Source organism: Chelmon rostratus, chromosome 1 (genome assembly GCF_017976325.1).
Source record: "Chelmon rostratus isolate fCheRos1 chromosome 1, fCheRos1.pri, whole genome shotgun sequence".
NCBI classification, from domain to species: Eukaryota; Metazoa; Chordata; class Actinopteri; order Chaetodontiformes; family Chaetodontidae; genus Chelmon; species Chelmon rostratus.
In genome coordinates, this window is record NC_055658.1 from 3,481,937 (window position 1) to 3,506,136 (window position 24,200).

Genomic DNA, 24,200 nt, shown 5'->3' on the forward strand with positions numbered 1-24,200 from the left:
ACAAATACAGTGATTTGTGCTGTTGCACAGTAGAAAATACATAACACCGTAGAAGTAATATATAAGCGCAGTAAAAATATATACGTAATATTGCACAGATGTAGTGTAGTCATGTGGATGTTAGCAAAATGTCAAACATAATGTCAAACATAAATAACGCAATAACATAAATAATGTAGTACACAAATAACTGACAACAGTGTTAAACAACAACTGAAAATTAAGGTGAAGACTTTTCTATAGAGATGGATTCTGGCCGTATTGCACTTGAGGCTCGGACTTAAAACACATGAACAGAGAAAAACTCCCAGTCTGATGTCTGATGATCGCGAAGTATGTGTGCACCAAGAATGTGACTCCGGATTAAACATTGCAATCATTATATTTGCATACAAAAACACAAAGTTCAACAAGGACACAAAAAAAGACTGAACAATAAGAAATACAAAAATGTAAAATAAACAATATATACAATGATGTGGCGATAACACTTGAGACTGTCTGGTTGTTTTGGTGTTCAGTGATCTGTAGCACCCCCCAGAGGGGAGAAGTTGGAACTGGTTGTGTCCAGGATGTGAGGGGCTGCAGTGATGCCTCCTGCCTGTTTCCTCAGTCTGGAGGTGTAGAACTCCTGAATTGAGGGCAGGCTGGCAGCACTGATTTACTCAGCAGTCCTTCTAGTCCATTGCAGTCTGTTCTTGTCCTGTTTGGTGGTAGACCCAAAGCAGACGATGATGGATGTGCATGGAACAGGTTGGATTATTCCTGAGTACAACTGGGTGGGCAGTTGTTGAGGCAGGTTGAACTTCCTGAGCTGATGTAGGAAGTACATCCTATGTTGTGCCTTCCTGATGATTGAGCCTATGTTTGAAGACCACCTTAGGTCCTTGGAGATAGTGGATTCCAGAAACCTGAAGGTTTCCACATTGGAAACAGTGTTATTGAGGATGCTGATAGGGGGCAGTGTTGAGGGGCTTCTCCTGAAGTCCAAAATATCCAGTTTTGGGCGTGTGCAGCTCCAGGTGGTGACTGTACCAGGACCCTCTGTTCGACCTCCCATGTGTGTGCACATTCTTCACTGTCTTGGATGAGGCCAATGACTGTTGTATTGTTTATAAAATACAAGAGTTTATTGGGTCTCTTGAGGTGCAGTCATTAGTACAGACGGAGAAGAACTGGGGCGAGACCACACATCCCTGGGGGGTCCAGTGCTGATGGTCCGTACCTGGATGTGATTATCCCCTGACCAATTAGACCAAATATATTGACAGTGACACTGATCTTAAGGTCTTTATTTAATTTAAACACAAGATACTTGTGCTCAAAAAGAGGATTCATTGTCAGTGAAGAACCTTGGACCCCTAATCTGCCTCTATACATGCCAAAGAGGCAGATTAGGGGTCCATATATATATCATGATATCTGTAACATTCTTCAATCCATTATCTATACAGGTTTACCTGCCTGCTGGAGTGCATCCATGGTCACAGTGGTGGTGAACACCTGGACAGGTCACCAGTCTGCCATAAGGCTGGCACAATACAGTACAGCCAATTCATTCTCATATTCACACCTATGTGCAGAGTGTTATTTAACCTAACCTGCATGTCTGTGGACAGTGGGGGGGTGGGGGGCAGGAGGAGAACATGCACCTGCAGACACACAATACTAACCCCTGACCACCGCCACAGCTTGAACAGACAGATTTCAACCGTGGCTGTTATTTTGAAAGTCTGATCAAAGTACAACAAAGACAGCAATTTGGGTTCATTGTGACAAAAGCAACAAATGACAGTGACAATGACATCAACAGATTGACAAAGACAATGGGGTGTATGTGGCCAACTTCAAAATGTATCAGTCTGACTTCATTCAGTAGACACACTTTATGCTGCTTGAAATTAGAGGATTAAAACAGTTTGCACAGCAGGCCCTGGACAGGCCAGAAGCATCATAACAGATTTCTGACCTGTGTGAAAAATTCAGGGATTATACGTGAACATATTTTGCTGGTGCAGCGGCTCATCTGCTCAACACATCTGAGGAGACAGTCCTCTTTTGTCATTGTAAGTTGATGAAACTGTGGACATGCAGCTATGTCTTTATTCATTCTTCCAACAAATGTTGTATATGCAGTCTAAACGGTTAACCACAACTCCTTTGAAATGATTAGCTCCATGCTAAATGTTTAGCTTTTGTTCACATTCAGAGTTGGCTGGAGGTCAAATATTGGTGTGGAGTGTTCCACTTCTTTTCCTGTCTGTGTAACACTATACACTGTTTATTATTATTTTAATAATATCATTTTATGAGTCATGTCAGGCTCCTTCTTAGCTGGGACATATTAAAATCCAAAATGCATCCAAAGCTTGCTTTCATTGAAGGTGGGTGTTTTATCACGTTTCCTGTTCAGCAGCATCATCGTTCCACGTCCCGAGCTGGACTTCACCCACAGAACTGGACAGTATGTGATGTTTATCTTAGACTGTAAGGAGTTGAAATTAAGCCTTAAACCTACTCTGAATGCAAGTTTCATTGTAATTTAGCTCAAGTATATCTAAAATGGCTTTGTACGACTGTATTTTCTGAGCGAGATTTACAGCAGCCGTTGGTTATCGCTTGTAATAAATATATCTTTTGGCCACTGAATAATTTGTCAACTACAAACCTGTCAAATCCCTTCAGATAAACTTTATCAGTAGGCTTGTTTGAGATGAGCCACACCTCCTCTGAATACAGAACATCAGCAGTTACAATCCTTGCTGTTCTCTTTTAAAGGGCTGATTGGGTGTTTGATCAGCATTATGTTCTGCATACCATAACAAAGAAATGTTTGGTTGATGAGAACTTTTCTGAACCTGGAGACTACAAAGGAGATCTTAACAGTCCAGATACAGATCCAGAACCTTATTGAACTATTATTTATTATTGTGAGGTAACAGAAACCCTCTGATAACAAGTGGGATGTGATCATTTTTCAGATACAGAAGAATGTGTGACTCCCAACAGTCTGCTATATCTTGGCTGTATAGTGTCTTTACATAAAATGTCTATGTAAAATAATAAAGATGAATAAATGCTGTAATAATATATTTATATATATATATATATTGTGGTATTATCACAATATACAACGATACATGGGATTCTGCTAAACCCATCAAACAGAACATTGATTAACCAACAATTGCATACAATAAAATGGACAGATTGATAAAAAATGATTTTAAAAGAACATCTATTCGCTACATCAGCCGCACCTCACAATTCCATAAATCTTCGTCTGACTTCCTGTATGACTCTAGGAGAGCTTGAACAAGGATGCTCTACGTGCTCAACATAACTAAATAATGGTAATCAGAACAAAAAGATAAAAGTTTTATTCCATCCTAGACTATTAGTTTTTGATAGGCCCCTGTCTCAATAAAAAAGGCATCATCTTCAGTTTATAAGAAACCACGCAGGTACCAAAATATCTTGGTCCCTTCATTAACATGAAGCTAAAGTCAGCTGAAGATGTGCACTTGATATCCCAGCTGATTATTTCAAACAGACGTATTTCTTTAGTTTCTCGTGGCGTGGTGTGGATGGGTGCGTTTTTCTGCACAGAAGCATGTATCTACAGAACAACAACGTACGTCCTCACAACATACAAACCATACCCTCACTTTAGTCAGGAAACATGTGTTTGCATCTCGATGCTGGGTGTATAATTCAAGGTGCTGACGAGCTGTGATTTCCTTCAATGGCAACACCCTCTACGTCAGTCTGAAGCTTCAGCTGTTTTCAGAGCCTTGCTCCGTCATCCAGGTCAAAGTTCATCTCCAGCCAGTTCTGCCCTCTTTGGTCGTCCTCTTGCTATATTTTCTATGATGGGTTCTCTGTGCTGGGTTCTCTGTGCTTGTGCGTGTTATTCAGGCTTTGATCTATAGGATGAGTCTTTGACCCAGGATCTTGCGGTTGATCTCAGCCAAGGCCACAGAAAACACAAAGGCCTTCTCATCAGAAAGACTTGCATAAATATCCACTTCCTTCTCTTGTTTCTCTGTGAACACAATAAAACACAATCACACATTGCAAACCGTTAACAAAAGTTAACAGTACTGATGTTTGCTTCCCCAGGGGAAATGTTCTTTTTCCTCTCTCACTGCACTGATCTCTATTTGCCTGCAGTAAGCAGCTCTTGAGATAAGAGTAAGATCCAAACCTGACTGGCAGCACAATATCAGACATTTGTGTCAGTGATCAAATTAAAAGTCTACATATTAATCAATAAGGTTGTTAAGGAGAAAACTGTGGCAACAGCTCCATGCACTACTCCAACAGGACCCCACCACTTTAATAAAAAACATTTGCTTTAACTTTCCTAATCAAATATGCACTGACATGAGAGTCAGATGAACAAGACAGAGTTAATTTTACTAAACTTAAATAAATGATTTGGTGTGGTTTTCTGGGTCAGGGAAAAACAAAATGATTGCTGCTTCATGGTTCCATTCAATTAAGGACAAACATTATAGGAAACCTGTAATATGAAACTGTAAGTAATCTCTTCTTTTACCTTTCTCCTCTTCCTGCTTCTTCAGCCCCACTGTTTTTGGTCTGCCTCGTCCTCTCCGGATGGGATCTGATTGGCTGTTGGCCCGGGATCTTCTCCTGTTTTCCATGTCACTGGTTAAAGAAGAGTCAATCCTCTCTCTGCGAATGCGCTCGGTCCTCCTCCGCTTAAAGTCCAGCTTGTCTGGAGCAGAAAACGTGCATAATGAAAAAACAGAGCACCATAATTTGTGTGTTAGATTGGCTCCAGGCCGATGTCTCAGATTTGTTGAGTGAATTAAATAAATCTGATGCTGTACTCGTTGACCACTGAGTCTCTGGTTTGGTGAGCTTTGTAGGAAAAAATCAGAATGAAGTCATCTTCCAGTGCCAGTGTGTGCTTCATAACAAAGGATTAATTAACTTTACATAAATACTGCACACCAGGTCAACACATTCGTCAACACTTGGCATTTCTTTTTCCAGCCATCAATTTTTATGCAAGTTTGTGTACCTGCATTAACTACTGCGTCTGACAGAGAGCCAGATGTAACTGAATTAATATTAACTTGCTCAACACACATTTAGAAGAATCATGTGAGCCTTTAGCACAAGGTCGACCTACATTTTCAGGCATAATTCATTCGCTTTATACAAGCTGAACCTTACCTGCTATGGCTGGAGAAGACCGCTCATTCAATTTGGCATTCAGGAGTTTCCTGCTAATAAACACATAACCACACGGGCAGGACTTGCACGCAACTGGTATCTAGAGAGAAACAAACAGGAAACATGCGGAAGATTTGATTACTGTTAAGACTTTGCCAGTTGGGGGAGGGGAGGGTCAAAATGTTAACTTTGAACAATGTATGGCACGATGGAACGGCTCGTAGAATCAGCACATAGACAAGGGTTCTTCTTCTAGGAGCATAAATGTGTTTTCAGAAATATCTCACATACAAATGGAGCTGGTGTCATGTGATATTAAAAGAAAGGCATTTCAACATCCAGGTCCAGGTGATTCTCACAATGTGTGATCCATGTCTCTGTGCTTAGACTGAAAAGGTATTTTGGATAGCATCCTGCATCACTTTTTGTAAAGCTCAGCAAAATAAGTCACTCACACTCACATTGATTTGACAGGAGTTTAATTCACTGTAGCTGAAAACATATCACCAAACACACTAACACCATTACATATGCTGTAATTTATACAATCCCCATCATCCACCTCCAGTAAGTTTGTTCTTGGTGCCTGCACAGCCACAGCAGAGAAGACAAGAAAGCTGCAACAGTCTTGGTCCGAGTGGTTCAGGCTTAACTAGCCTTCTTAAACAACACATTTCACAACGGGACAGAACACAACTTTATTGTCCACAGTCGAGGAAAACTGTATTTGGCCCCTTGTTTGGTAAATTTGCTTACTGGAAACCCGATCTGTTAGGCACATATGCATAAATGTCGCCCTAGAGACAGACAACAGACCTTGAAAATTTTCAATCTACTACTAGAAAAAGTATAATGGAACAGCACTCAAAGTTCCAGAGCAGCTACGTAGCCGCTCATTAATGATTTTACCTCAGCGCAGGGTTTCCTTCTGATGTGTATGTGGGGGTCATCAGACACAGAATCTCTCCACGTTTGCTGTCTGTATTTACAATATTATCAAGCTCTGCTTTACATCCTAAAACTGCACAACTTTTTAATTTACTGTGCAATAACCCAAAAACACTGTATTGTTATTATTCCACTGTGATACTGAGCCTTTTTTAACAAGGCAATATGTTTTATACTCCTTTGTATATAATGTACATAACCTCTGTAGTTGATTTTATTTTGCATTGGTTTGTCTATTTGTTCTTTTTATTGTGTATTTTCTACCTCTCCTTTTATTCTGCTGTTGTAACAAGAGAATATCAGTCTCATCTAATTTAATACTACTACTACTACTACTACTACTACTACTACTACTACTAATAATAATAATAATAATAATAACAATAATAATAATATACTACTACTATACTAACTAACTATATTATAATCATAATCATTTTAAAGCCCATGTCACAACCACAATTACGAAAACTAAATGCAAATAGAGTATTTCTAAAAAGGCGAAGCTACAGAAGTAAGTCTTCAGCAGCCACTTAACACAAAGCACACATTCAGCTGATCTGATGAAATGAGGAAGACTGTTCCATAATTTAGGAGCCACATGTCTTGACATAAATAAGAAGAGGGAACACATTAAAAGCCTTGATCAGACGATCGGAGTGGCTGACAACTCTGCTATTTATGCAGGAGCAAGGCCACGCTACGTTATCAGTAAAATATTGAATTCTGTGTTTTTATCACGTAACCATAATATTGTGAAAGTCTATCTCACTGTCTTCCACTGTGTTACTGAGTGATGAAGTTACACAACTGGTCAGTGGAGTGTTGGTGTTTCCCCATTGGCTGTTGTAACACCCTAAATGCAGTTTGATGTTTGACTAATTGAAATTCAATCATTAAGTTCATATATAAAGCAGTGATTTGCATTGACTACGAAGGAACTGGAAGTAATGTTTATAGTATTTGTACGCTCATGTATTAACAGTTCATACTTAAAATAATGCAATAAATTCATTGTTTAAATTCCTTGCACTTAAAAAGTGTGGATAATTTCAAATATATAAAATCTCATTTATATAGTATTTGTAATATTTGGAAGTAGGTGACTATGACTGTTGTTTTGTAGTAACTGCGCTATTTCACTCGTCTTTTCATACTTGCGTTAGAAGCAGATTAAGACAAAAGGGAATCATCAGAGCTTCAGGCTAAAGCTTTATTCACTGAAAACCTGCAGCTGTTCTTTAGAAACAAGACATGAGTGTTGAATGATGCAATCTTTGCAGTGCAGTCAGTGTTCTGATGGTGCATGTCAGAGGAAACCCAGTCCCCCTTTTGCTCTCCATACAGAGTTACGAGCTTTCGCTGGAAAGTTAGCAGGTAGAGTTTGTGTCATAGCTCCTGGTGCTAACTAAACTTGTTTACTCTTGGTCAATGCTGCATATTTAGCTAATCTCAGGCAGGCTTTTACATTGTTGCCTTGCAGGGCCAAGAGCCATCAGCTGAGAGTGAGGGAGCAGAAGAGAAAAGAGAGAGAACAAAGGGGAACTGGGGTTTGTTGACCCGATGACCTCATCAGTTGTAGACCACACTGGACCAATGGGAGCTCAAAACTGGGTTCATGGGTCCATAGATATACACCTGAAGGATTGTTGGAAATGTGAAGGAGTCTAGGAGACTGGGTTCACTGGCTTATGTTTCATAAGTTCAGTTTCAGTCAAACAATGAAGGAACTCATTTGTGGGGTTCCCATGGTGCCTATAACCTGATATTCACCAGGAGGGAATGAAACTGGAAAACATCAGACCTGCTGCTGGCTGATGGGTACACACTATAACAGTGGAGCAGAGAGCAGAGGAGGAGAGATAACAGCTCTCCAGGCAGCGAGAGGCATGAGGGAGAGCGCACACTTAAAGTAACCAAATAACAATCAGTGTGACGAACCACTCAGCACACAGTGAGTCATAGAAAAACTAGGGATTTGCAGATAGACACAAATTAAAGAGCAGGGGGGGTTAATAAATCATCCAAATAGATTTAAGATTTAAGTGGAAAGAACTGAGGACATTCTACAAATCATGAAGGATCACTGTCATATTCTGGAAATCTGAAACAGTCCTTTATGCTTATTCTAATCATCTTTCCAAGATGGCGGCGCGTGCAGACGCAGCGGCTCGTAGCTCCCGTGTTTACGTTTTTGTTTGTTTGTTTTTACTCGTTTCCACTTTTACTTCTCTTCTGGAAGCTCTGACACAGTACAGCAGGTCTGAACTGTGGAACTTTGGAGTACAGTTCGGACTTCACACACGCCCTAAACTGGACTTTATTCCACCGGAGCTGCTACGGACCCCAGAGCCCACCACCATCCCCCCACTGCTGCCAAGGAGACGGAGGAGGCACCGTAAACAAAAGCGGGGCAAGAGAGCCAGCGTGCGTGCTAGGCTACAAGCTAGCCCTCACAGACCGGCTCTCCCCAGTCTCTTCCTCACCAACGCCAGGTCTCTCACCAACAAAATCGACGAGGTCCGTCTAAGGATAGTCTCTCGCCGGATGGACAGCTGTGTTACCGTTGTCACAGAGACCTGGCTGGACGACAACATCCCGGACGCAGCGGTGGAGATAGCGGGGCGCTCTCTGTTCCGGGCGGACAGGAATGCAGCTTCAGGTAAGAGCAGAGGCGGAGGCTTGGTGCTGTATGTACACAATGCCTGGTGTACAGCCACACGCACCGTCAGCACGTTCTGCTCTCCTGATTTGGAATACCTGGTGGTGAAATGCCGACCGTTCAAGCTGGTTAGAGAACTCTCGTCTATTGTTATTGTGGCCGCTTACATCCCACCGCGGGCTAATGCTAAGTTAGCATTAGAGGAGCTGTACTGCCTGATCAGCGGGCAGATGAACGACAACCCGGAGGCGGCCGTGATTGTGGCGGGGGACTTTAATCACGTTGAACTGAAGGCGGTGTTTCCCAAATTTCATAAGTACATAAAGTTTCCTACCAGAGACAGTAACATTTTGGATCAAGTTTACTGCAACATCCCTGCTGCTTACAAGGCTGTAGCAGCTCCACACCTGGGCATGTCAGACCACATCTCCGTGAAACTCATTCCTGCCTACAAGCCTCTGGCCTGCAGAACAAAGCCGACCACCAGGACAGTACAGATATGGACTGAGGAGGCCTCCTCTGCACTTCAGGACTGCTTCGAACTGACAGACTGGACTGTGTTCAGAGAAGAGGCAGACCTTGAGGAGTACACATCATCTGTATTGTCTTATGTTCAGTTCTGCACTGATGCTGTCCTCCCTGTTAAGACCATCACAGTGTTTCCCAACCAGAAACCATGGCTGGACAGCACAGTGCGGTCCCTGCTGAAAGCCCGGGATACTGCCTACAGATCTGGAGACAGGCTGGCTTATAGCAGGGCTCGAAGAAAGGAATCAAGCAGGCCAAGCTCCAGTACAAAAACAAAATTGAAGATCACTTCAAGAACAACAACCCACAGAGCATGTGGAGAGGCATCAGAACCATAACGGACTACAAGCCGAACACTCAGCTCACCAGCCACGACCCCGCCCTGCCTGACACCTTGAACAGCTTCTTTGCCCGCTTCGACACATCAGGCAGCAGAGAAGTCACACACCTACCCCGGCTGGAGGAGCAGCACCAGCCCCTTGTCCTGCAGCAGCACCAGGTGTCATCCACCCTGAGGAGGATCAACACCCGCAGAGCTGCAGGACCGGATAAGGTGTCAGGCAAGACTTTGAGGACATGCGCTGACCAGCTAGCAGGAGTGTTCCTGGACATTTTCAACCTGTCCCTGCAGCTGTCCACGGTTCCTGAGTGCCTCAAGTCCTCCACCATCATTCCGGTACCGAAGAAGACATCCATCACCTGCCTGAATGACAACCGGCCTGTTGCACTGACCCCGGTAATCATGAAGTGCTTCTCAGGTACATCAGAGACTTCATCCCCTCGGACCTAGACAGCCTTCAGTTTGCTTACAGAGGGAATCGGTCCACAGAGGATGCTGTCTCCATCACCCTGCACACAGCCCTGACCCACCTGCAGCAGCCCAACACCTACGTCAGGATGCTATTTGTAGACTTTAGCTCAGCTTTTAACACCGTCATCCCAGACAAGCTGGCGCTGAAGCTACACACGGTGGGTCTGCCTGCGTCTCTGTGCCACTGGATCAGAGACTTTCTCACCAACAGGCCTCAGGTGGTGAGAATAGGGAACATCACATCATCCCCTCTGGTCCTCAGCACGGGCACGCCACAGGGTTGTGTGCTCAGCCCAGCCCTCTTCACCCTGTTTACTCACGACTGTGCTGCCATCCACCCCACCAACACAGTCGTGAAGTTTGCGGACGACACTACAGTAGTGGGTCTCATCTCAGATAACAACGAGACCCACTACAGAGAGGAGATACACCAGCTCACCCAGTGGTGTTCAGCCAACAACCTGGTGCTGAACACAGGGAAAACCAAGGAGGTCATTGTGGACTTCAGGAGGTCCAGGAAGACGGATCACGCCCCCCTCCTCATGGACGGAGAAGTGGTGGAGCGTGTGGACAACATCAGGTTCCTGGGCCTCCACATCACATCTGACCTCTCCTGGTCCATGAACACCTCCCGCCTGGTGAAGAAGGCACAACAAAGGCTCTTCTTCCTCAGGAAGCTGAAACGGGCTGGACTCTCCTCTCGGTTGCTCGTTAACTTCTACAGGGCCACAATTGAAAGCATCCTCTGCCTCAGTGTGACAGTGTGGTATGGCAGCTGCACGGCACAGGAGAGGAAACAACTGGCACGGGTGGTTAAAACTGCACAGGGCATCGTGGGCTGCCCCCTCCCTGACCTAGACTCTATATATGAAGGTCGGGTCAGAAAGAGGGCGAGATCCATCGCCACGGACCCCAGCCACCCGGGCCACAGACTGTTTGTACCTCTTCCATCAGGAAAGCGGTACAGGAACATCCGCACCACCACTAACAGACTGAGGGACAGCTTCTTCCCCAGAGCTGTTAGAGCTATCACCCCCAGCAGCCCCTCACTGCAGTGAGAGACTGTGTGAACTGTGAACACTGCACACCGCACTTTACACCTACACCTACACCTCTACCTCCACCTGCACCTTCTGTGTACTTGACTTTTATGTATACACATATACTATAATTATATACATTTTAGTATATCAGCACATTTCAGTTTCATTGGCATATTTTACTCTGTCGGAACATTTCACTGTGTATATTTTATATTTTATTCTGCTTGTATATTTTATTCTGTTTGCACATTTCACTTCCATATTTTATTGTTTATTGTTTAGTATATTTTATTGCCTAAGTATATTTTCATTCTGTTATATTTTTAATTGCTTCACGAATATTTTTTTTTATTGCATGTTGGTTTATTTTATTTTATTGTAGTCATCTTAATTTTATTCACTCTTTCTAGTCTTATCTTTCTTACCATCTAACATGGGGGTTGCAATGAAAATTTAATTGACATGTGCAATGACAATAAAGACTCTTGAATCTTGAATCTTTAAAACTGCTTCAGGAGGGATTCAGTTCCACCCTGAGCAAGCTGAACACTACCTCAAAAGAAGCTGCTTTTGTTTACTGTGGACGTGTTCACTGGTAATTCCTGTCAGGTTTTTTTTTTTTGCCTTCCTGAAATTCCCCAAATTCAAGGCCACATGCTACTTATACACTGAACAACTGTTCAGAGCCATTAATGTTAACATCTCATCCCCATTAATACTGTGCACTTTTACAACATAAAATTTGACTTAATGAAATGTTACAGGGTGAGACAAACGTAATTAATACCCACTGAACTGAATACAGTTCTTGGTGCAGCTACGGTTAGTGAGCTTACTTGAAATAATATTCCACCAATTTTAGATTTGCTCTCCCATAACACTGTTGCACTCAAGAAAAGGTCCAAATTGATGCAGCAGAAGCAGAGATACTGTCTTTTTTATTAAATGCATTCTTCTCCCTTGTCGAAACCCGGCGCCTGCGTTACCCACACTGTAACAGGACCTCCACCAGTTCAGGCTGGGAATTCTGGCGTGTTAGAATAAGGTTACTCTCCAACAAAGCTAGTTCACATGAAGGCCATCATGTAGCCGCACTTAAGGGCAAACATCATCATCGAGGAGGACGCTATATCGTAGAAATATGAGGATGACATTTCACATTTTCAGACAGTGTCTCCTGGAAGCTATTCAAAGAGGTGCAGCGGTTCGCATGGAAAGTCGCTGAAGTAGTTGTATCAAGAAGGAAAAGGGAGCTTGAGAGAGTTCAGACCCCCCGGCTCCTTTCTCACCTTGTGGGTGTGAATGCTGGACTGGGGGTCTCAGAACAGACATGGTCTGAAAGACAGAGTGTGCTGGCAGTTTTTTGTCTCAAGCAGAGACAAGGAGCGGGCTACAAAGGTCTGGCAAGCTTCTTTCTAAGTACACACACCTGATCGTTTTCATTTTCAGACTTTTAGCCTTCAGGCCCAATCAATTAATGATGCCTCAAGTGACATCACCTGAGGCAATTTATCAAATTTTAGACAGCTCCTCTGGAGTCACAAAAGCCTTTATTAGAACTTTCTTCCTCGTCTAAGGTTGCACTCCTCAAGACCTGCAGGCAGACTATGACGTGTGCAATTGGTGGAGTTCCCCTTTAAATGAGAAACCACTGCAGCATTCACTGCAAAGCCACAACATGTTGATCACTGACACTGTAGAATATTTTCTGGTGTGTATGAATGTGAGCAGTTACTCATCTTTAACTAAAAATCACCACGGCCATAAAACAACAGCCTCGACACTAATGTAAACCAAGGGTAAGCAATCATGCCAAATTTCATTCGAAAAGTTTGAAATTTAACACCAGTTATTTTAGTGATATCTGAACTAAACTAGTTCCCCAGTTCATGTTCCTGGACCGTGTCTATTCTGAAGAAGACAACGACACCAATGAAGCAAATGTTGCATGTACAAAAATGAGATATGTATATCTGGTGTTGAATACAAGACTGTCACGAGACGATAACTGCCGAAATAGGTGGAATGTATGCAAATATATGGATAATTGAGAGAACATGAATGCTACCTGTCTTCAACAGAGACCCAACAGCTAACTTGAGAGGCGATATGTTGTTTACACGTGTGCACTGTGGCTGCCACTCAGCCATTTCCGTCCTCAGAGCTGCCTGTGACTGTTGTCAATAACATCTCGAAAAGTACAGGAGCGAGGCAACAAACAACACGTTCAGAATTCAATTAAAATGTATTTTCTCACCTGTTGGTCGCATTCAGGGCAAGATTTAGTAGCCATTTTGACTTTCTTTGTTTTATTTGCCGACATAGTCCGTTTCCTCCAGCGGCACGCCGATAGCTCTACGGTAGCTAGCGTTACAACTTTTCTCTGCAATACATGGACGGTTACTGATCTGCTTCAGCGTACACTAACACACGGATTCAAGAAATACACACCGATATAGCTAGATGACAACACACCTTCATAAAGCACACACACATCCCAGTACACTAAATGCTAAATCTGCGAGCATGCGCACCGAGACTCCTTCTCCTGGCGTGTTGCATTCAAGTTCCTTGGGAAAATGGTAGATAGCGCATTTACACACACACACACACACACACACACACACACACACACACACACACACACACACACACACACACACACACACGTAGTACTGAAACTGTATACTGTACTATACTATGAATGGAAATTACATTTTCACTTCGATTTGAATCTCAATTACAGCGCGCATATTTCATCTTTCAGGAATGTCCCCTGTAGATTCTCCTGTTTTTCAAGAATAACCTTCTGGAAACCTTCAGAGAAAATTCTGTAATTTTTTTCACTGTCTGTGAACGTTTCATAAAGGTTGCCTGTTTGCTGGGTAGTTCGCAGCGACATGATGCTAAAATATTCTATGTAACCTCATTATCAGTTTTTCTCTTTCATGTGTATTCTTATTTTGTGCTTTGCTTACTAGTCACGTGACCTCGTTCTTTGATTAGATCAGAGTCAAATCACCTACTTTTATGATAAGATAACAGTCTTTAGAACATATACATGAAATGTTTTGGGCGATTGGTCCCCTCACTTTAATATTGACAGACATGCATACTGCATACATATACCAATTAGATTTTTAATTTCCCATTCAATTTCACTATAATACATGTATGTTTATTTGTATATATGTATAATTATATATTGTCAAAAGTTATAAGATTTCCAGTTTTCAGGAGGATCCAAACATCATATAAATAAACAAATTTTGTAGTAACATATTTTGATACAACCAGCCTTTTCAAAAACTAGACATATTAAAGTTGTGCAAAAAGCTGTGCTTTGTTCTACCTCAGATAGGGTAGGGTAGGAGTATGTCAGCTGTTAGGGGCCTTAGTCTCTCTATTACATAATACAGTCTTATTTGTAGAAAGTTCTGTATCCCAACCAAATCCTGTTTCTCAAATAATTAATCAGGATTAAATACTTTCCATAAATAAAACGAAAATTTTCAATTTTGTCATACCAATTGTGGATTTAAAAATAAATCTGATGATGTTAAATATTAAAAAAAAAAAAACAATTTTAAGTGAATGATGTTTCCTGTTGTTTATTACTGGCAGTCAAACCTCTTTCTTTCTTTTGAATGGAGCCCATCAGTCATAGCAGCAGGGTGCAATTTATCCTACGAAAAACCCATTAACAGGGAAAACAGGAAGAAGAAACCTCAGGAAGAGGAGGGATCCCTATACCAGGACTGACATTCAATAGATGTCATGAGTACAGAACAGACCAGCAAAAAATCACAGTGTATGTAAATGTTGATGACAAATATACAGATACATGTAGCTCGTAAAACATAAGTGAAGAATATGGATCCAGGAGGACATTGAACAACTCCTAGTGTCTAGTGTCACCTGATAGTACAGTAGTGGGTCTCATTTCAGATAACAACGAGACCCACTACAGAGAGGAGACCAGCTCACCCAGTGGTGTTCAGCCAACAACCTGGTGCTGAACACAGGGAAGACCAAGGAGGTTATTGTGGACTTCAGGAGGTCCAGGAAGACGGATCACGCCCCCCTCCTCATGGACGGAGAAGTGGTGGAGTGTGTGGACAACATCATGTTCCTGGGCCTCCACATCACATCTGACCTCTCCTGGTCCATGAACACCTCCCGCCTGGTGAAGAAGGCACAACAAAGGCTCTTCTTCCTCAGGAAACTGAAATGGGCTGGACTCTCCTCTCGGTTGCTCGTCAATTTCTACAGGGCCACAACAGAAAGCATCCTCTGCCTTAGTGTGACAGTGTGGTATGGCAGCTGCACAGCACAGGAGAGGAAACAACTGGCACAGGGCATTGCGGGCTGCCCCCTTCCTGACCTAGACTCTATATATGAAGGCCGGGTAGGGAAGAGGGCCAGATCCAGCCATCCGGGCCACAGACTGTTTGTAACGCTTCCATCAGGAAAGTGGTACAGGAACATCCACACCACCACCAACAGACAGAGGGACAGCTTCTTCCCCAGAGCTGTTAGAGCTATCACCCCCAGCAGCCCCTCACTGGAGTGACTGTGAGGACTATGAGCCACTGCACACGGCACTTTACACCTACACCTACACCTCCACCTGCACCTGCACCTTCTGTGTACTTGACTTTTAAGTACACACACGCTTAACTAAATGTCAGCCATTTGCATTCAGTATATACATTTTAGTATATTTCAGCTGCTGTTGGTATATTTTATTGTTTATTGTCTTAGTATATTTTCATTTCTGGTATATTTTTTAGTGCATTTACGCATATTTTTATCTGCATCTTATTTTATTTGATTCTAGTATCTTTATTTTATTTTATTATCTTTCTTATTGTTTCTAACATGGGGTTGCAATGCAAATTTAATTGACATGTTATGCTCAGTGACAATAAACACAATCTTGAATCTTGAATCTTGAATAGGTAAGACCTGAGCCACATGACCTCCTTTCCACCATGGAGACCTGAAAGGAGGATAAACCACTCAAACACAGAAGAGGCAGCATAACATTCATACAGAGAGGAGAGACAGACAAACACAAGTGGAGAGGGCGAAGATAGCATGTAAAAGTAGGGGGAGAGGGAGAAGCTGAACCTCCTGGGGGACGATGATCCAGATCCAAATGTCTGGATGAGGCACCGACAGCCAGGATAGAGAGAGAGATTCACGGACAGTAGATGGTCCTCAAGAGAAGAGTCTCAGTGAAAAGAGAGAAGGAGAAAAGGAGAAGAAGAAGAGAGAGAAATAAGCAAACAGCTTGTGGTAAACAGAAATGAAGACAACAGAAGTAAGAGAGATGCTGTGTTTATCAAAAGTTTACACTTCGGTTGTTGATTTCTCATCGTGCAGGATAAACATGGATCACAAGCAATAAGGTTAGCAGTTTAATTGAGACAGACGCTGACCCACCAGGAGGATCATGTTAACTGGGACAAGGTCTGAGGTATCAAGGATGAGCATAAATGTAAAGTTACGGTGAAAAGATGGGTTTTTAGCTTTTTAGATTTAAAGGCCTCAACAGTCGGACTGTCCTGTAGCAGCAGGGAGGTTATTCCTGAAGAAAGCATTAACGTTAGCCCTTACAGGGACATACAATCCAATCCAATCCATCCAATCCAACTTTATTTGTAAAGCACTTTAAAAACAACCACCAAAGCGCTGTATAGAAAAAATAAATAAAAACAAAATGAAAGAATAAAATACAAGAATAGATTAAAAGACATAAAACAGTTGTACCAGTAAAACAATAAAACAGTATAGCATCATCAGTGTAGCAATGGAAATGTATTGCGCAACTGCATATCATATGGTCAAGAGGTGAAATATATAAAGACAACAAAAGAGGACCAGGAACAGAATCCTGGGGTGGTCCACATTTCACACCAGAAAACATTGATGTAGTATTACTGTGGGAAACACACTTTTGGATGTTAAGATTTTAATCACACAAGGAACCAGACCAGAGATGCCAAACTAATTTTCAAGTCAGTCAAGGAGGATACTGTGATCAGTGGTATCAAAAGACACAGAGTTCCACTGGTAGAAGCACAGAGGCGGAATATGTATCAGTAGTAAACAAAATGTTGTTTACCTCCTTAGTGAGTGCAGTTTCAGAGGAGTGACAGGACCTGAAAGCAGACTGAAAATGTTAAAAAAGACTACTGTTAATTTTGTAGGGCAAAAGTTGATGAGACATAACTCTAAAACTTGAAGGAATGGAAGGTTAGAGACTGACTGATAATTATTTAGAGACCCCAGATGATGGTGGGGCTTGAGAAAGCCAGTTGCAAGTGATAAATGAACAATATTCAGCAGTGTAGGTCCCAGAGGTGGCCAGAGCTTTTTAAAAGGTTTATCTGAAGGGGTCCAGGAGACCGGTAGTTGGTTTTGAAGCTAAAACCTGTTTAGACAATGTCTTAAGAACTGAGAGTAGCTGAGACTTAGCACATGAATGTTGGACTTGATTGTCTGCTGTGGGGTAGAGGTGTCTCACCTGAATGTTTCTTCTGTCTCATCTGGAGTTTGACCACCTTCTAACTGTGTGAATATTCAAATTGCCAATTACATTTGTGAGGTAAGGTCTGAGATAAAGTATCCAAATTCTTGGGCCAGGTGGTCTACAGAGTACCACAAGGTGACATTTCCCTGGACAAACCAATTCAGATCTGATCGTTTTAATACCAGAACCTCAAATGAATCACATTTGATATCCTGCTTGGAGGTTAGGTTGAAAACAGACATTAAAGCATTACACTGTAATGAACATTATGATAATCAGGTGGGCAAGCTTCAGTTAATGGCAAGAAACTATTTGGCTTTAGTGAGTCATGTCCAGATTATGCTCAAGGATCAAATAATTTATTAGTAAGGCCTTGAAAGATGCTTTATATTTCTAAAGCCAAATTTGAGTCTTGTTGGGGCTGCAGTTTAATATTAGACCAAGCTGTAGAACTGCTAACAGATATAGTAAATCTTAACTGGAACACAGCAACTGGGATTATTAGTAGCACCAAACCAGTCAATTTTAACCCTTCAATCAAACTTTGTAACGCATTTTCATGAGAGGAGCTTAATGTGTTGATGCCTGCAATTGTAAGTTTGAACTAGACAATTCCGGCGCCGCCGTAATTTTGACAGTGGCACAAGGGGGCTGCTGGTCTTATCTATACCACTGTTTCTCATGCCTGGAATACCACTGCCCTGCATGTTTTAGATCAGGCATCTCAAACCGGTTCCATAAAGGGCCGCGTGGCTGCAAGTTTTCATTCCAACCAAGGAGGAACACACCAGGCTGGAATCAATTAATCAGCTGATCTCAGTCTTCAGCTGATAACTAAGTGACCCCTTGATGTTGATTGGTTGGCCTGATGTGCTCCTCCTGGGTTGGAATGAAAACCTGCAGCCACGTGGCCCTTTATGGAACCGGTTTGAGATGCCTGTTTTAGATGTATCCCTGCTCCAGCACACCTAATTCAAATGAATGGCTCATTATCAGGCCTCAGCAGAGCCCAGCAACGAGCTGAGCATTTGAATCAGGTGTGTTGGAGCACACCTTACATGGAGCATGGAGTATTGGCTTACATGGAGCAGCAGAGCAGGGAAACTGGTGCAAAATCCCTATTCATTTAAATTTGGTGGGGGCTAACCCTTTAAAATTGAAATCAGAGGCGAGAAGAGACGTTTGTCTCCTATTCACTGTTTGAAGTTTATGGCAATTTAAAAACAAAATCAGGCCATTTCTCACTGCCTCTCGAGCATTTTTTGAGAAACTTTATGGTCTTCAGATGTATGTCATCGAAAACCATAAGAGATATCAAAAAGTGAGCCGAGGTTCATTTTGACTCTTTGTGTGTGACTGTGTATGTGTGTGTCTTCGTCTGTTTGTGTGTGTGTGTCTGCTTGAACTACACATTTATCAAATTGTCCCAAGTATTTTGAACAAGCAGCCCAACCAGTTCCTACATGGAGATGTGTCTGGTATATGTGTGGCTGAATGCGTATGTGTGTGCGTGTGTAACTTCTGCCCCACCTGCTGATAATTACCTCTCTACCTCTCCCACTGTTTACCTGTTCCTGTTCAGTTTTGACGTGCTTGTTTTTAATCACTTTTTAGCTGTTGGTTAGTCCTGTTTGTGTGTGCGTGTGTGACTACTGCCTCAACCTTTTTGGCAAAGCGCTTTCTGAAGCTGAGTTTAGCTGCTTGTTGGACAGAGATTGTTTTCAAACAATGACCTTGTTTTGACTGAGCTCGTTAAGAGGACAACTTTGATCTTAATGGATTTAATCATTCTCAGGCTGGTTGTCCTGCAGATGTGTGTGCGTGGGTTATTGACCGGTATGTGTGTAAATGACAGTTGCACCTGTTCACAATTCTCCCCTTGAAAAGCTACTTTTTCGCTGTCGGTTTCTTCTGAACAACTTGTGATTGTGACAAAACGGTAGCTGCTATCAAAAAACTGATTACACTGTGAGATGCAGACAAGTCTGGGCCAGATGTACGTGTGTTTTATGTCCAGATATTCTTTAGAAAAATGACTAAATGGTCGATTTAAATAGACACACTCCGGCAGGCTGCGACTCAGAAAACAGGAGATTGTATAGGTTTAAATGGAGCAACAGAGCAGAGCAGCTGGTGCAAGATCCCTCTTTATTTGGGAACTAACAACATTAAAAGGCAACAGTCAGAGATCTTAAAAGAAGACTTTACTCGACTTTTTAACATCCTGAAGCAATCCGGAGTGAGAGCTTTTATCTCCGGACCAGTACCGACCCTCGGCCGTGGAATGGAGCGTTTCTCCCGGCTACTGAGCCTCCACACCTGGCTTTCCATGTCATGCCGGGAACACGGTGTTGCTTTTATCGACAATTTTAATCTTTTATGGGAACGCAGGGACTCTTTTAAATCAGATGACCTTCATCTGAATTTTCGGGGATTGCGGCTGCTCTCCTCCAACATAAACTTCACCATCCTACACCACATGGACAATCACCACGCAGCTGACCAGCTTGGATCATCTTCATCATCGTTGTCATCACCATCCACCTCATCACGTGATTGACTACCAATCTCACATGACTCAGGTACACCCTCCACTAGCCTTCATAGCACCACCACCTCTCATGACAGTACATTTCATAAAGCAAGAATTACAGTCAGAATCACAAACAGAATTCTCAGACCAGTTTCATCATGGACCAGCAATAAGCGAAATAACCTAGTTCCTGTCACTTCTGCTTCAACCTCCTCACACTGTGACGAAGAGCGCACGTTCAGCACGAACATCCAGCTGGCCGTGCTGAACGTACGCTCCCTTTTAAATAAAACTTTTATCATAAACGACCTGATTTTAGATAACAAGTTAGACAGCATTCTTTTAACAGAGACATGGCTTGGCACTGACGCACCAGTTGTTCTCACCGAGGCTTGCCCACCAAATTTTAATTTTTTATTTTCGACCAGGAGTGGTAAAAGAGGGGGTGGAACTGCCTCTATCACTAAAAACATTTTGAACTCAATTGAAGTCTCTTTTAACAGTTACACATCGTTTGAGCATCATGCCTTTGTTTTTAGCAGTCCTCCTATTCTTGGTATCACAGTTTACAGACCACCCCACCATCATCCTACCTCTTTTATCAGTGAATTTTCTGAACTATTATCAATCATACACACCAACTATAACAAAATTCTAATAACTGGTGATTTTAACCTACATGTGTCGATAATAGCTCTGACGCAATGTCCAATGACTTTTTAAATCTTTTAAGTTGCATGGATTTTAAACAGCACGTCACACAGCCGACTCACAACAGAGGACACACCCTGGACCTGGTCATAACCTATGGCCTGTCCACTGGTGTGTCCTCTGTCGTTGACCTGGCTGTGTCTGACCACTACTGTGTGTATTTTAACATCACCAGTTTTAACCACCAGGAGGCCCCGGTGAGAACGGTGAGGAAACACTACATTACTTCTGAAGTGGCTGCAAATTTTATGGAGATTTTAAAGAGCACTCCTGCAGAAATTTTACCTGCTTCTTGTGATTTTATTGTTGACAATTTTAACAGCAAACTGAAAACAACACTGGACTCTGTCGCTCCACTTTTAACCAAAACCATAAAAACAAAACCTACACCACCGTGGAGAAATAACGACGAAATCAGAAAACTCAAAAGAAATTGCAGGAGTGCAGAGAGGAGGTGGAGAAAAAGCAAACTGACAATTCACTATGAAATATTACGTGAACAGCTGAAAATCTACAATAACACAGTCAAACTGGCACGAATCTCTCATTTTTCAAGACTCATCACAGACCATAGAAACAACACCAAATTCCTGTTCTCCACCATTGATTGTTTAACCAATAGCAATTTTAAAAAACCCTCCAAACCCCCATCAGATGCCCTCTGTGAGGACTTTGCAGACCACTTCAGAAATAAAATCGATAATATCAGATCCAGTCTTTTACCCCAACAGAATTTATTTTTTAACACACCTGTACCATTACCTTTACCTGAGGAAACACTGGAGAGTTTTGCCCTGGTGGACGCAAGGACACTTGGTCGAGCTTTCTCCCAAGTAAACCCAACAACCTGCCTTTTAGACCCAATTCCCACATCACTTTTAAAAACATTTTATGGCTTCTTTGAGGAACAGATCTTAAATATTGTAAATTACTCTCTTCAGACGGGTGTCTTCCCCGCCGCCTTTAAAACATCAGTGGTGAAGCCCCTTCTGAAGAAGAGTAACCTAGACCCCAACATTTTTAATAACTACAGACCTGTGTCCAACTTACCATTTTTAAGTAAAATATTAGAAAAGCTGTTTTTTAATCAATTAAATGATTTTTTAAATAGTATCAATATTTTGGAGAAATACCAATCTGGTTTTAGGATGAACCACAGTACAGAGACGGCCCTTTTAAAGATTTTAAATGACATTAGGTATAACGCAGATTCACATGAACTCACAGACTTGGTACTACTGGATCTAAGTGCCTTTGATACAGTAGATCACCACATTTTATTAAACAGACTGAGAAACCTAGTCGTCCTCTCTGGTACTGTCGTCCTCTCTGGTACTGTTTTTAACTGGTTCAGCTCCTATCTCACAGATCGATATTTCCGGGTAAGTTTGGATCCATGTTCCTCAATATGCTTCCCCTTGGGGACGTCATCAGGAGACATGGCATCAGCTTCCACAGTTATGCAGATGATACACAGCTGTACATTGCCGTGTCTCCTGAAGACACAGGGCCAATTGATGCTCTTTTTAACTGTATTTTAGATATAAATTCACGGATGGCAGAGAATTTCCTACAGCTCAACCAGGACAAAGCAGAGGTCTTAGTCATTGGTCCTGAAGGCAAGAGAGAGAAACTTTTACCAAAACTACAAGATTTTAAACCAACACAATGTGTAAAGAACCTGGGCGTCATTTTTGACTCTGAGCTGAAGTTTATTCCACATATTAAAAATGTAACAAAAATAGGTTTTTTTCATCTTAAGAATATAGCCAGAGTCCGCCCATTTCTCTCTCAAGCTAACACAGAGGTGCTGATGCATGCCTTTATCTCCTGTCGTTTAGACTACTGTAATGCCCTGCTCTCTGGCCTCCCCAAAAAGACCATTTCTAACCTGCAACTATTACAGAACTCATCCACACGCGTGCTGACGAAGACCAGAGGGCGGGCTCACATTACACCGATTTTAAAATCGCTGCATTGGCTCCCTGTGTGTTTCAGGATCGATTTTAAGGTTCTTTTATTAGTTTTTAAATGTCTTAATGGTCTTGGGCCCACTTATTTATCTGACATGCTTTTATCATATCAACCCTCGCGGGTCCTGAGGTCCTCCGGCACTGGACTTTTAATTATTCCTAGAGTTCATACAAAAACCTACGGGGAGGCTGCATTCAGCCATTACGGCATGTGTGTATATCTGGAAGTGGGATATTGTCTGTCATATTATGCTTTTATTTTCTCTGTTGTTGTATTCTTTTATCTTGTGAAGCACTTTGTGTTGCATTTTAAATGGATGAAAAGTGCTATATAAATAAAGTTTGATTTGATTTGATTTGATATTTAAATTTGGTGGGGGCTAACCCTTTAAAATTTAACTTTGACGAGAGAAGAAAGGTTTGTCTACAAAAAGATCCAAAAATTATGTGTCTCCTATTCACCGTTTGGATTTTACGGCAATTTTAGAAAAAATTTCAGGCGATTTCTCACTGGCTCTGTGATGATGTCATCCACTGTAGGGGGAGAGATTCTGAGCATTTTTTTTGAGAAACTTTATGGTCTTGAGATGGTCATAGCTCGAAAACTGTAAGAGATAGCAGAAAATGTTCAGAGGTTCATTTCGACCCGACAAAAGTATCTACGTTTTAAAGTTTGAATGAAGTCTCTAGGAGAAAGTATGGCGAAGCAGTGGACAATTGAAAAAGGCTGAAATTTGAGGAAATTTCCCCATTCATTTCTTATGGGAAATTCTTCACAGTTTTTTGCAAATAACTTTGCGAATTGTTGACGAAAGAGCTATAAAAGACATAGCACACCATTCCCGATCGAGCTGCACGTTTTGATATATAGTTTGTGAGGGTTTTCTCAAAGCTGCGAGACTAGTTACGCGCCAAAATTCTGGCGGAAGATGAAAAAACACGCGGGATAACAATAGTGGCTCGAGCTACGCTCTTGTGTTGCCTCGTGCCACTAATAATTTCAAAGTAAAGGGTGTTAACTCAGTCTAAACACACAGACTTGCTTCTATCTGCAGTTCACTGTCCACAGGTGCTCTGTTGTACTGACCTCAAACAGGCTCCTGGTCTGAACTGTGGTCTTTTTGCATTAACTGCAGAGCTGTTTACAAGCCACAGCCCAGAGTGTAACATGTACATCTCTTCTAACATGTATGGGTAAAGAGAATCGGGATTCAGAGTTCCGACAATCTATCAGTCCTTTTACATTCA

At 42.1% G+C, this 24,200-nt stretch overlaps 1 protein-coding gene across 1 annotated transcript; it reads right to left on the reverse strand.

The window, feature by feature from the left end:
- Positions 1-320: 320 nt before the first annotated feature.
- c1h16orf87 (chromosome 1 C16orf87 homolog) lies at positions 321-13,730 on the reverse strand. Its single transcript, XM_041936077.1, has 4 exons — positions 13,455-13,730; positions 5,206-5,305; positions 4,562-4,741; positions 321-4,045 (listed from the first exon to the last, which is right to left on the reverse strand). The coding sequence occupies exons 1-4, from the start codon at positions 13,518-13,520 to the stop codon at positions 3,927-3,929; spliced, it is 465 nt and encodes a 154-aa protein (XP_041792011.1). The 5' UTR covers positions 13,521-13,730; the 3' UTR covers positions 321-3,926.
- Positions 13,731-24,200: the final 10,470 nt, after the last annotated feature.

Coding starts and splice junctions, on each gene's coding strand:
- c1h16orf87 (XM_041936077.1), bottom strand. CDS start 13,520: ATGTCGGCAAATAAAACAAAGAAAGTCAAAATGGCTACTAAATCTTGC. Junction 5,306..13,454: donor GCCCTGAATGCGACCAACAG/GTGAGAAAATAC, acceptor GTTTCTCTCTAG/ATACCAGTTGCGTGCAAGTC. Junction 4,742..5,205: donor GTCTTCTCCAGCCATAGCAG/GTAAGGTTCAGC, acceptor TTTCTGCTCCAG/ACAAGCTGGACTTTAAGCGG.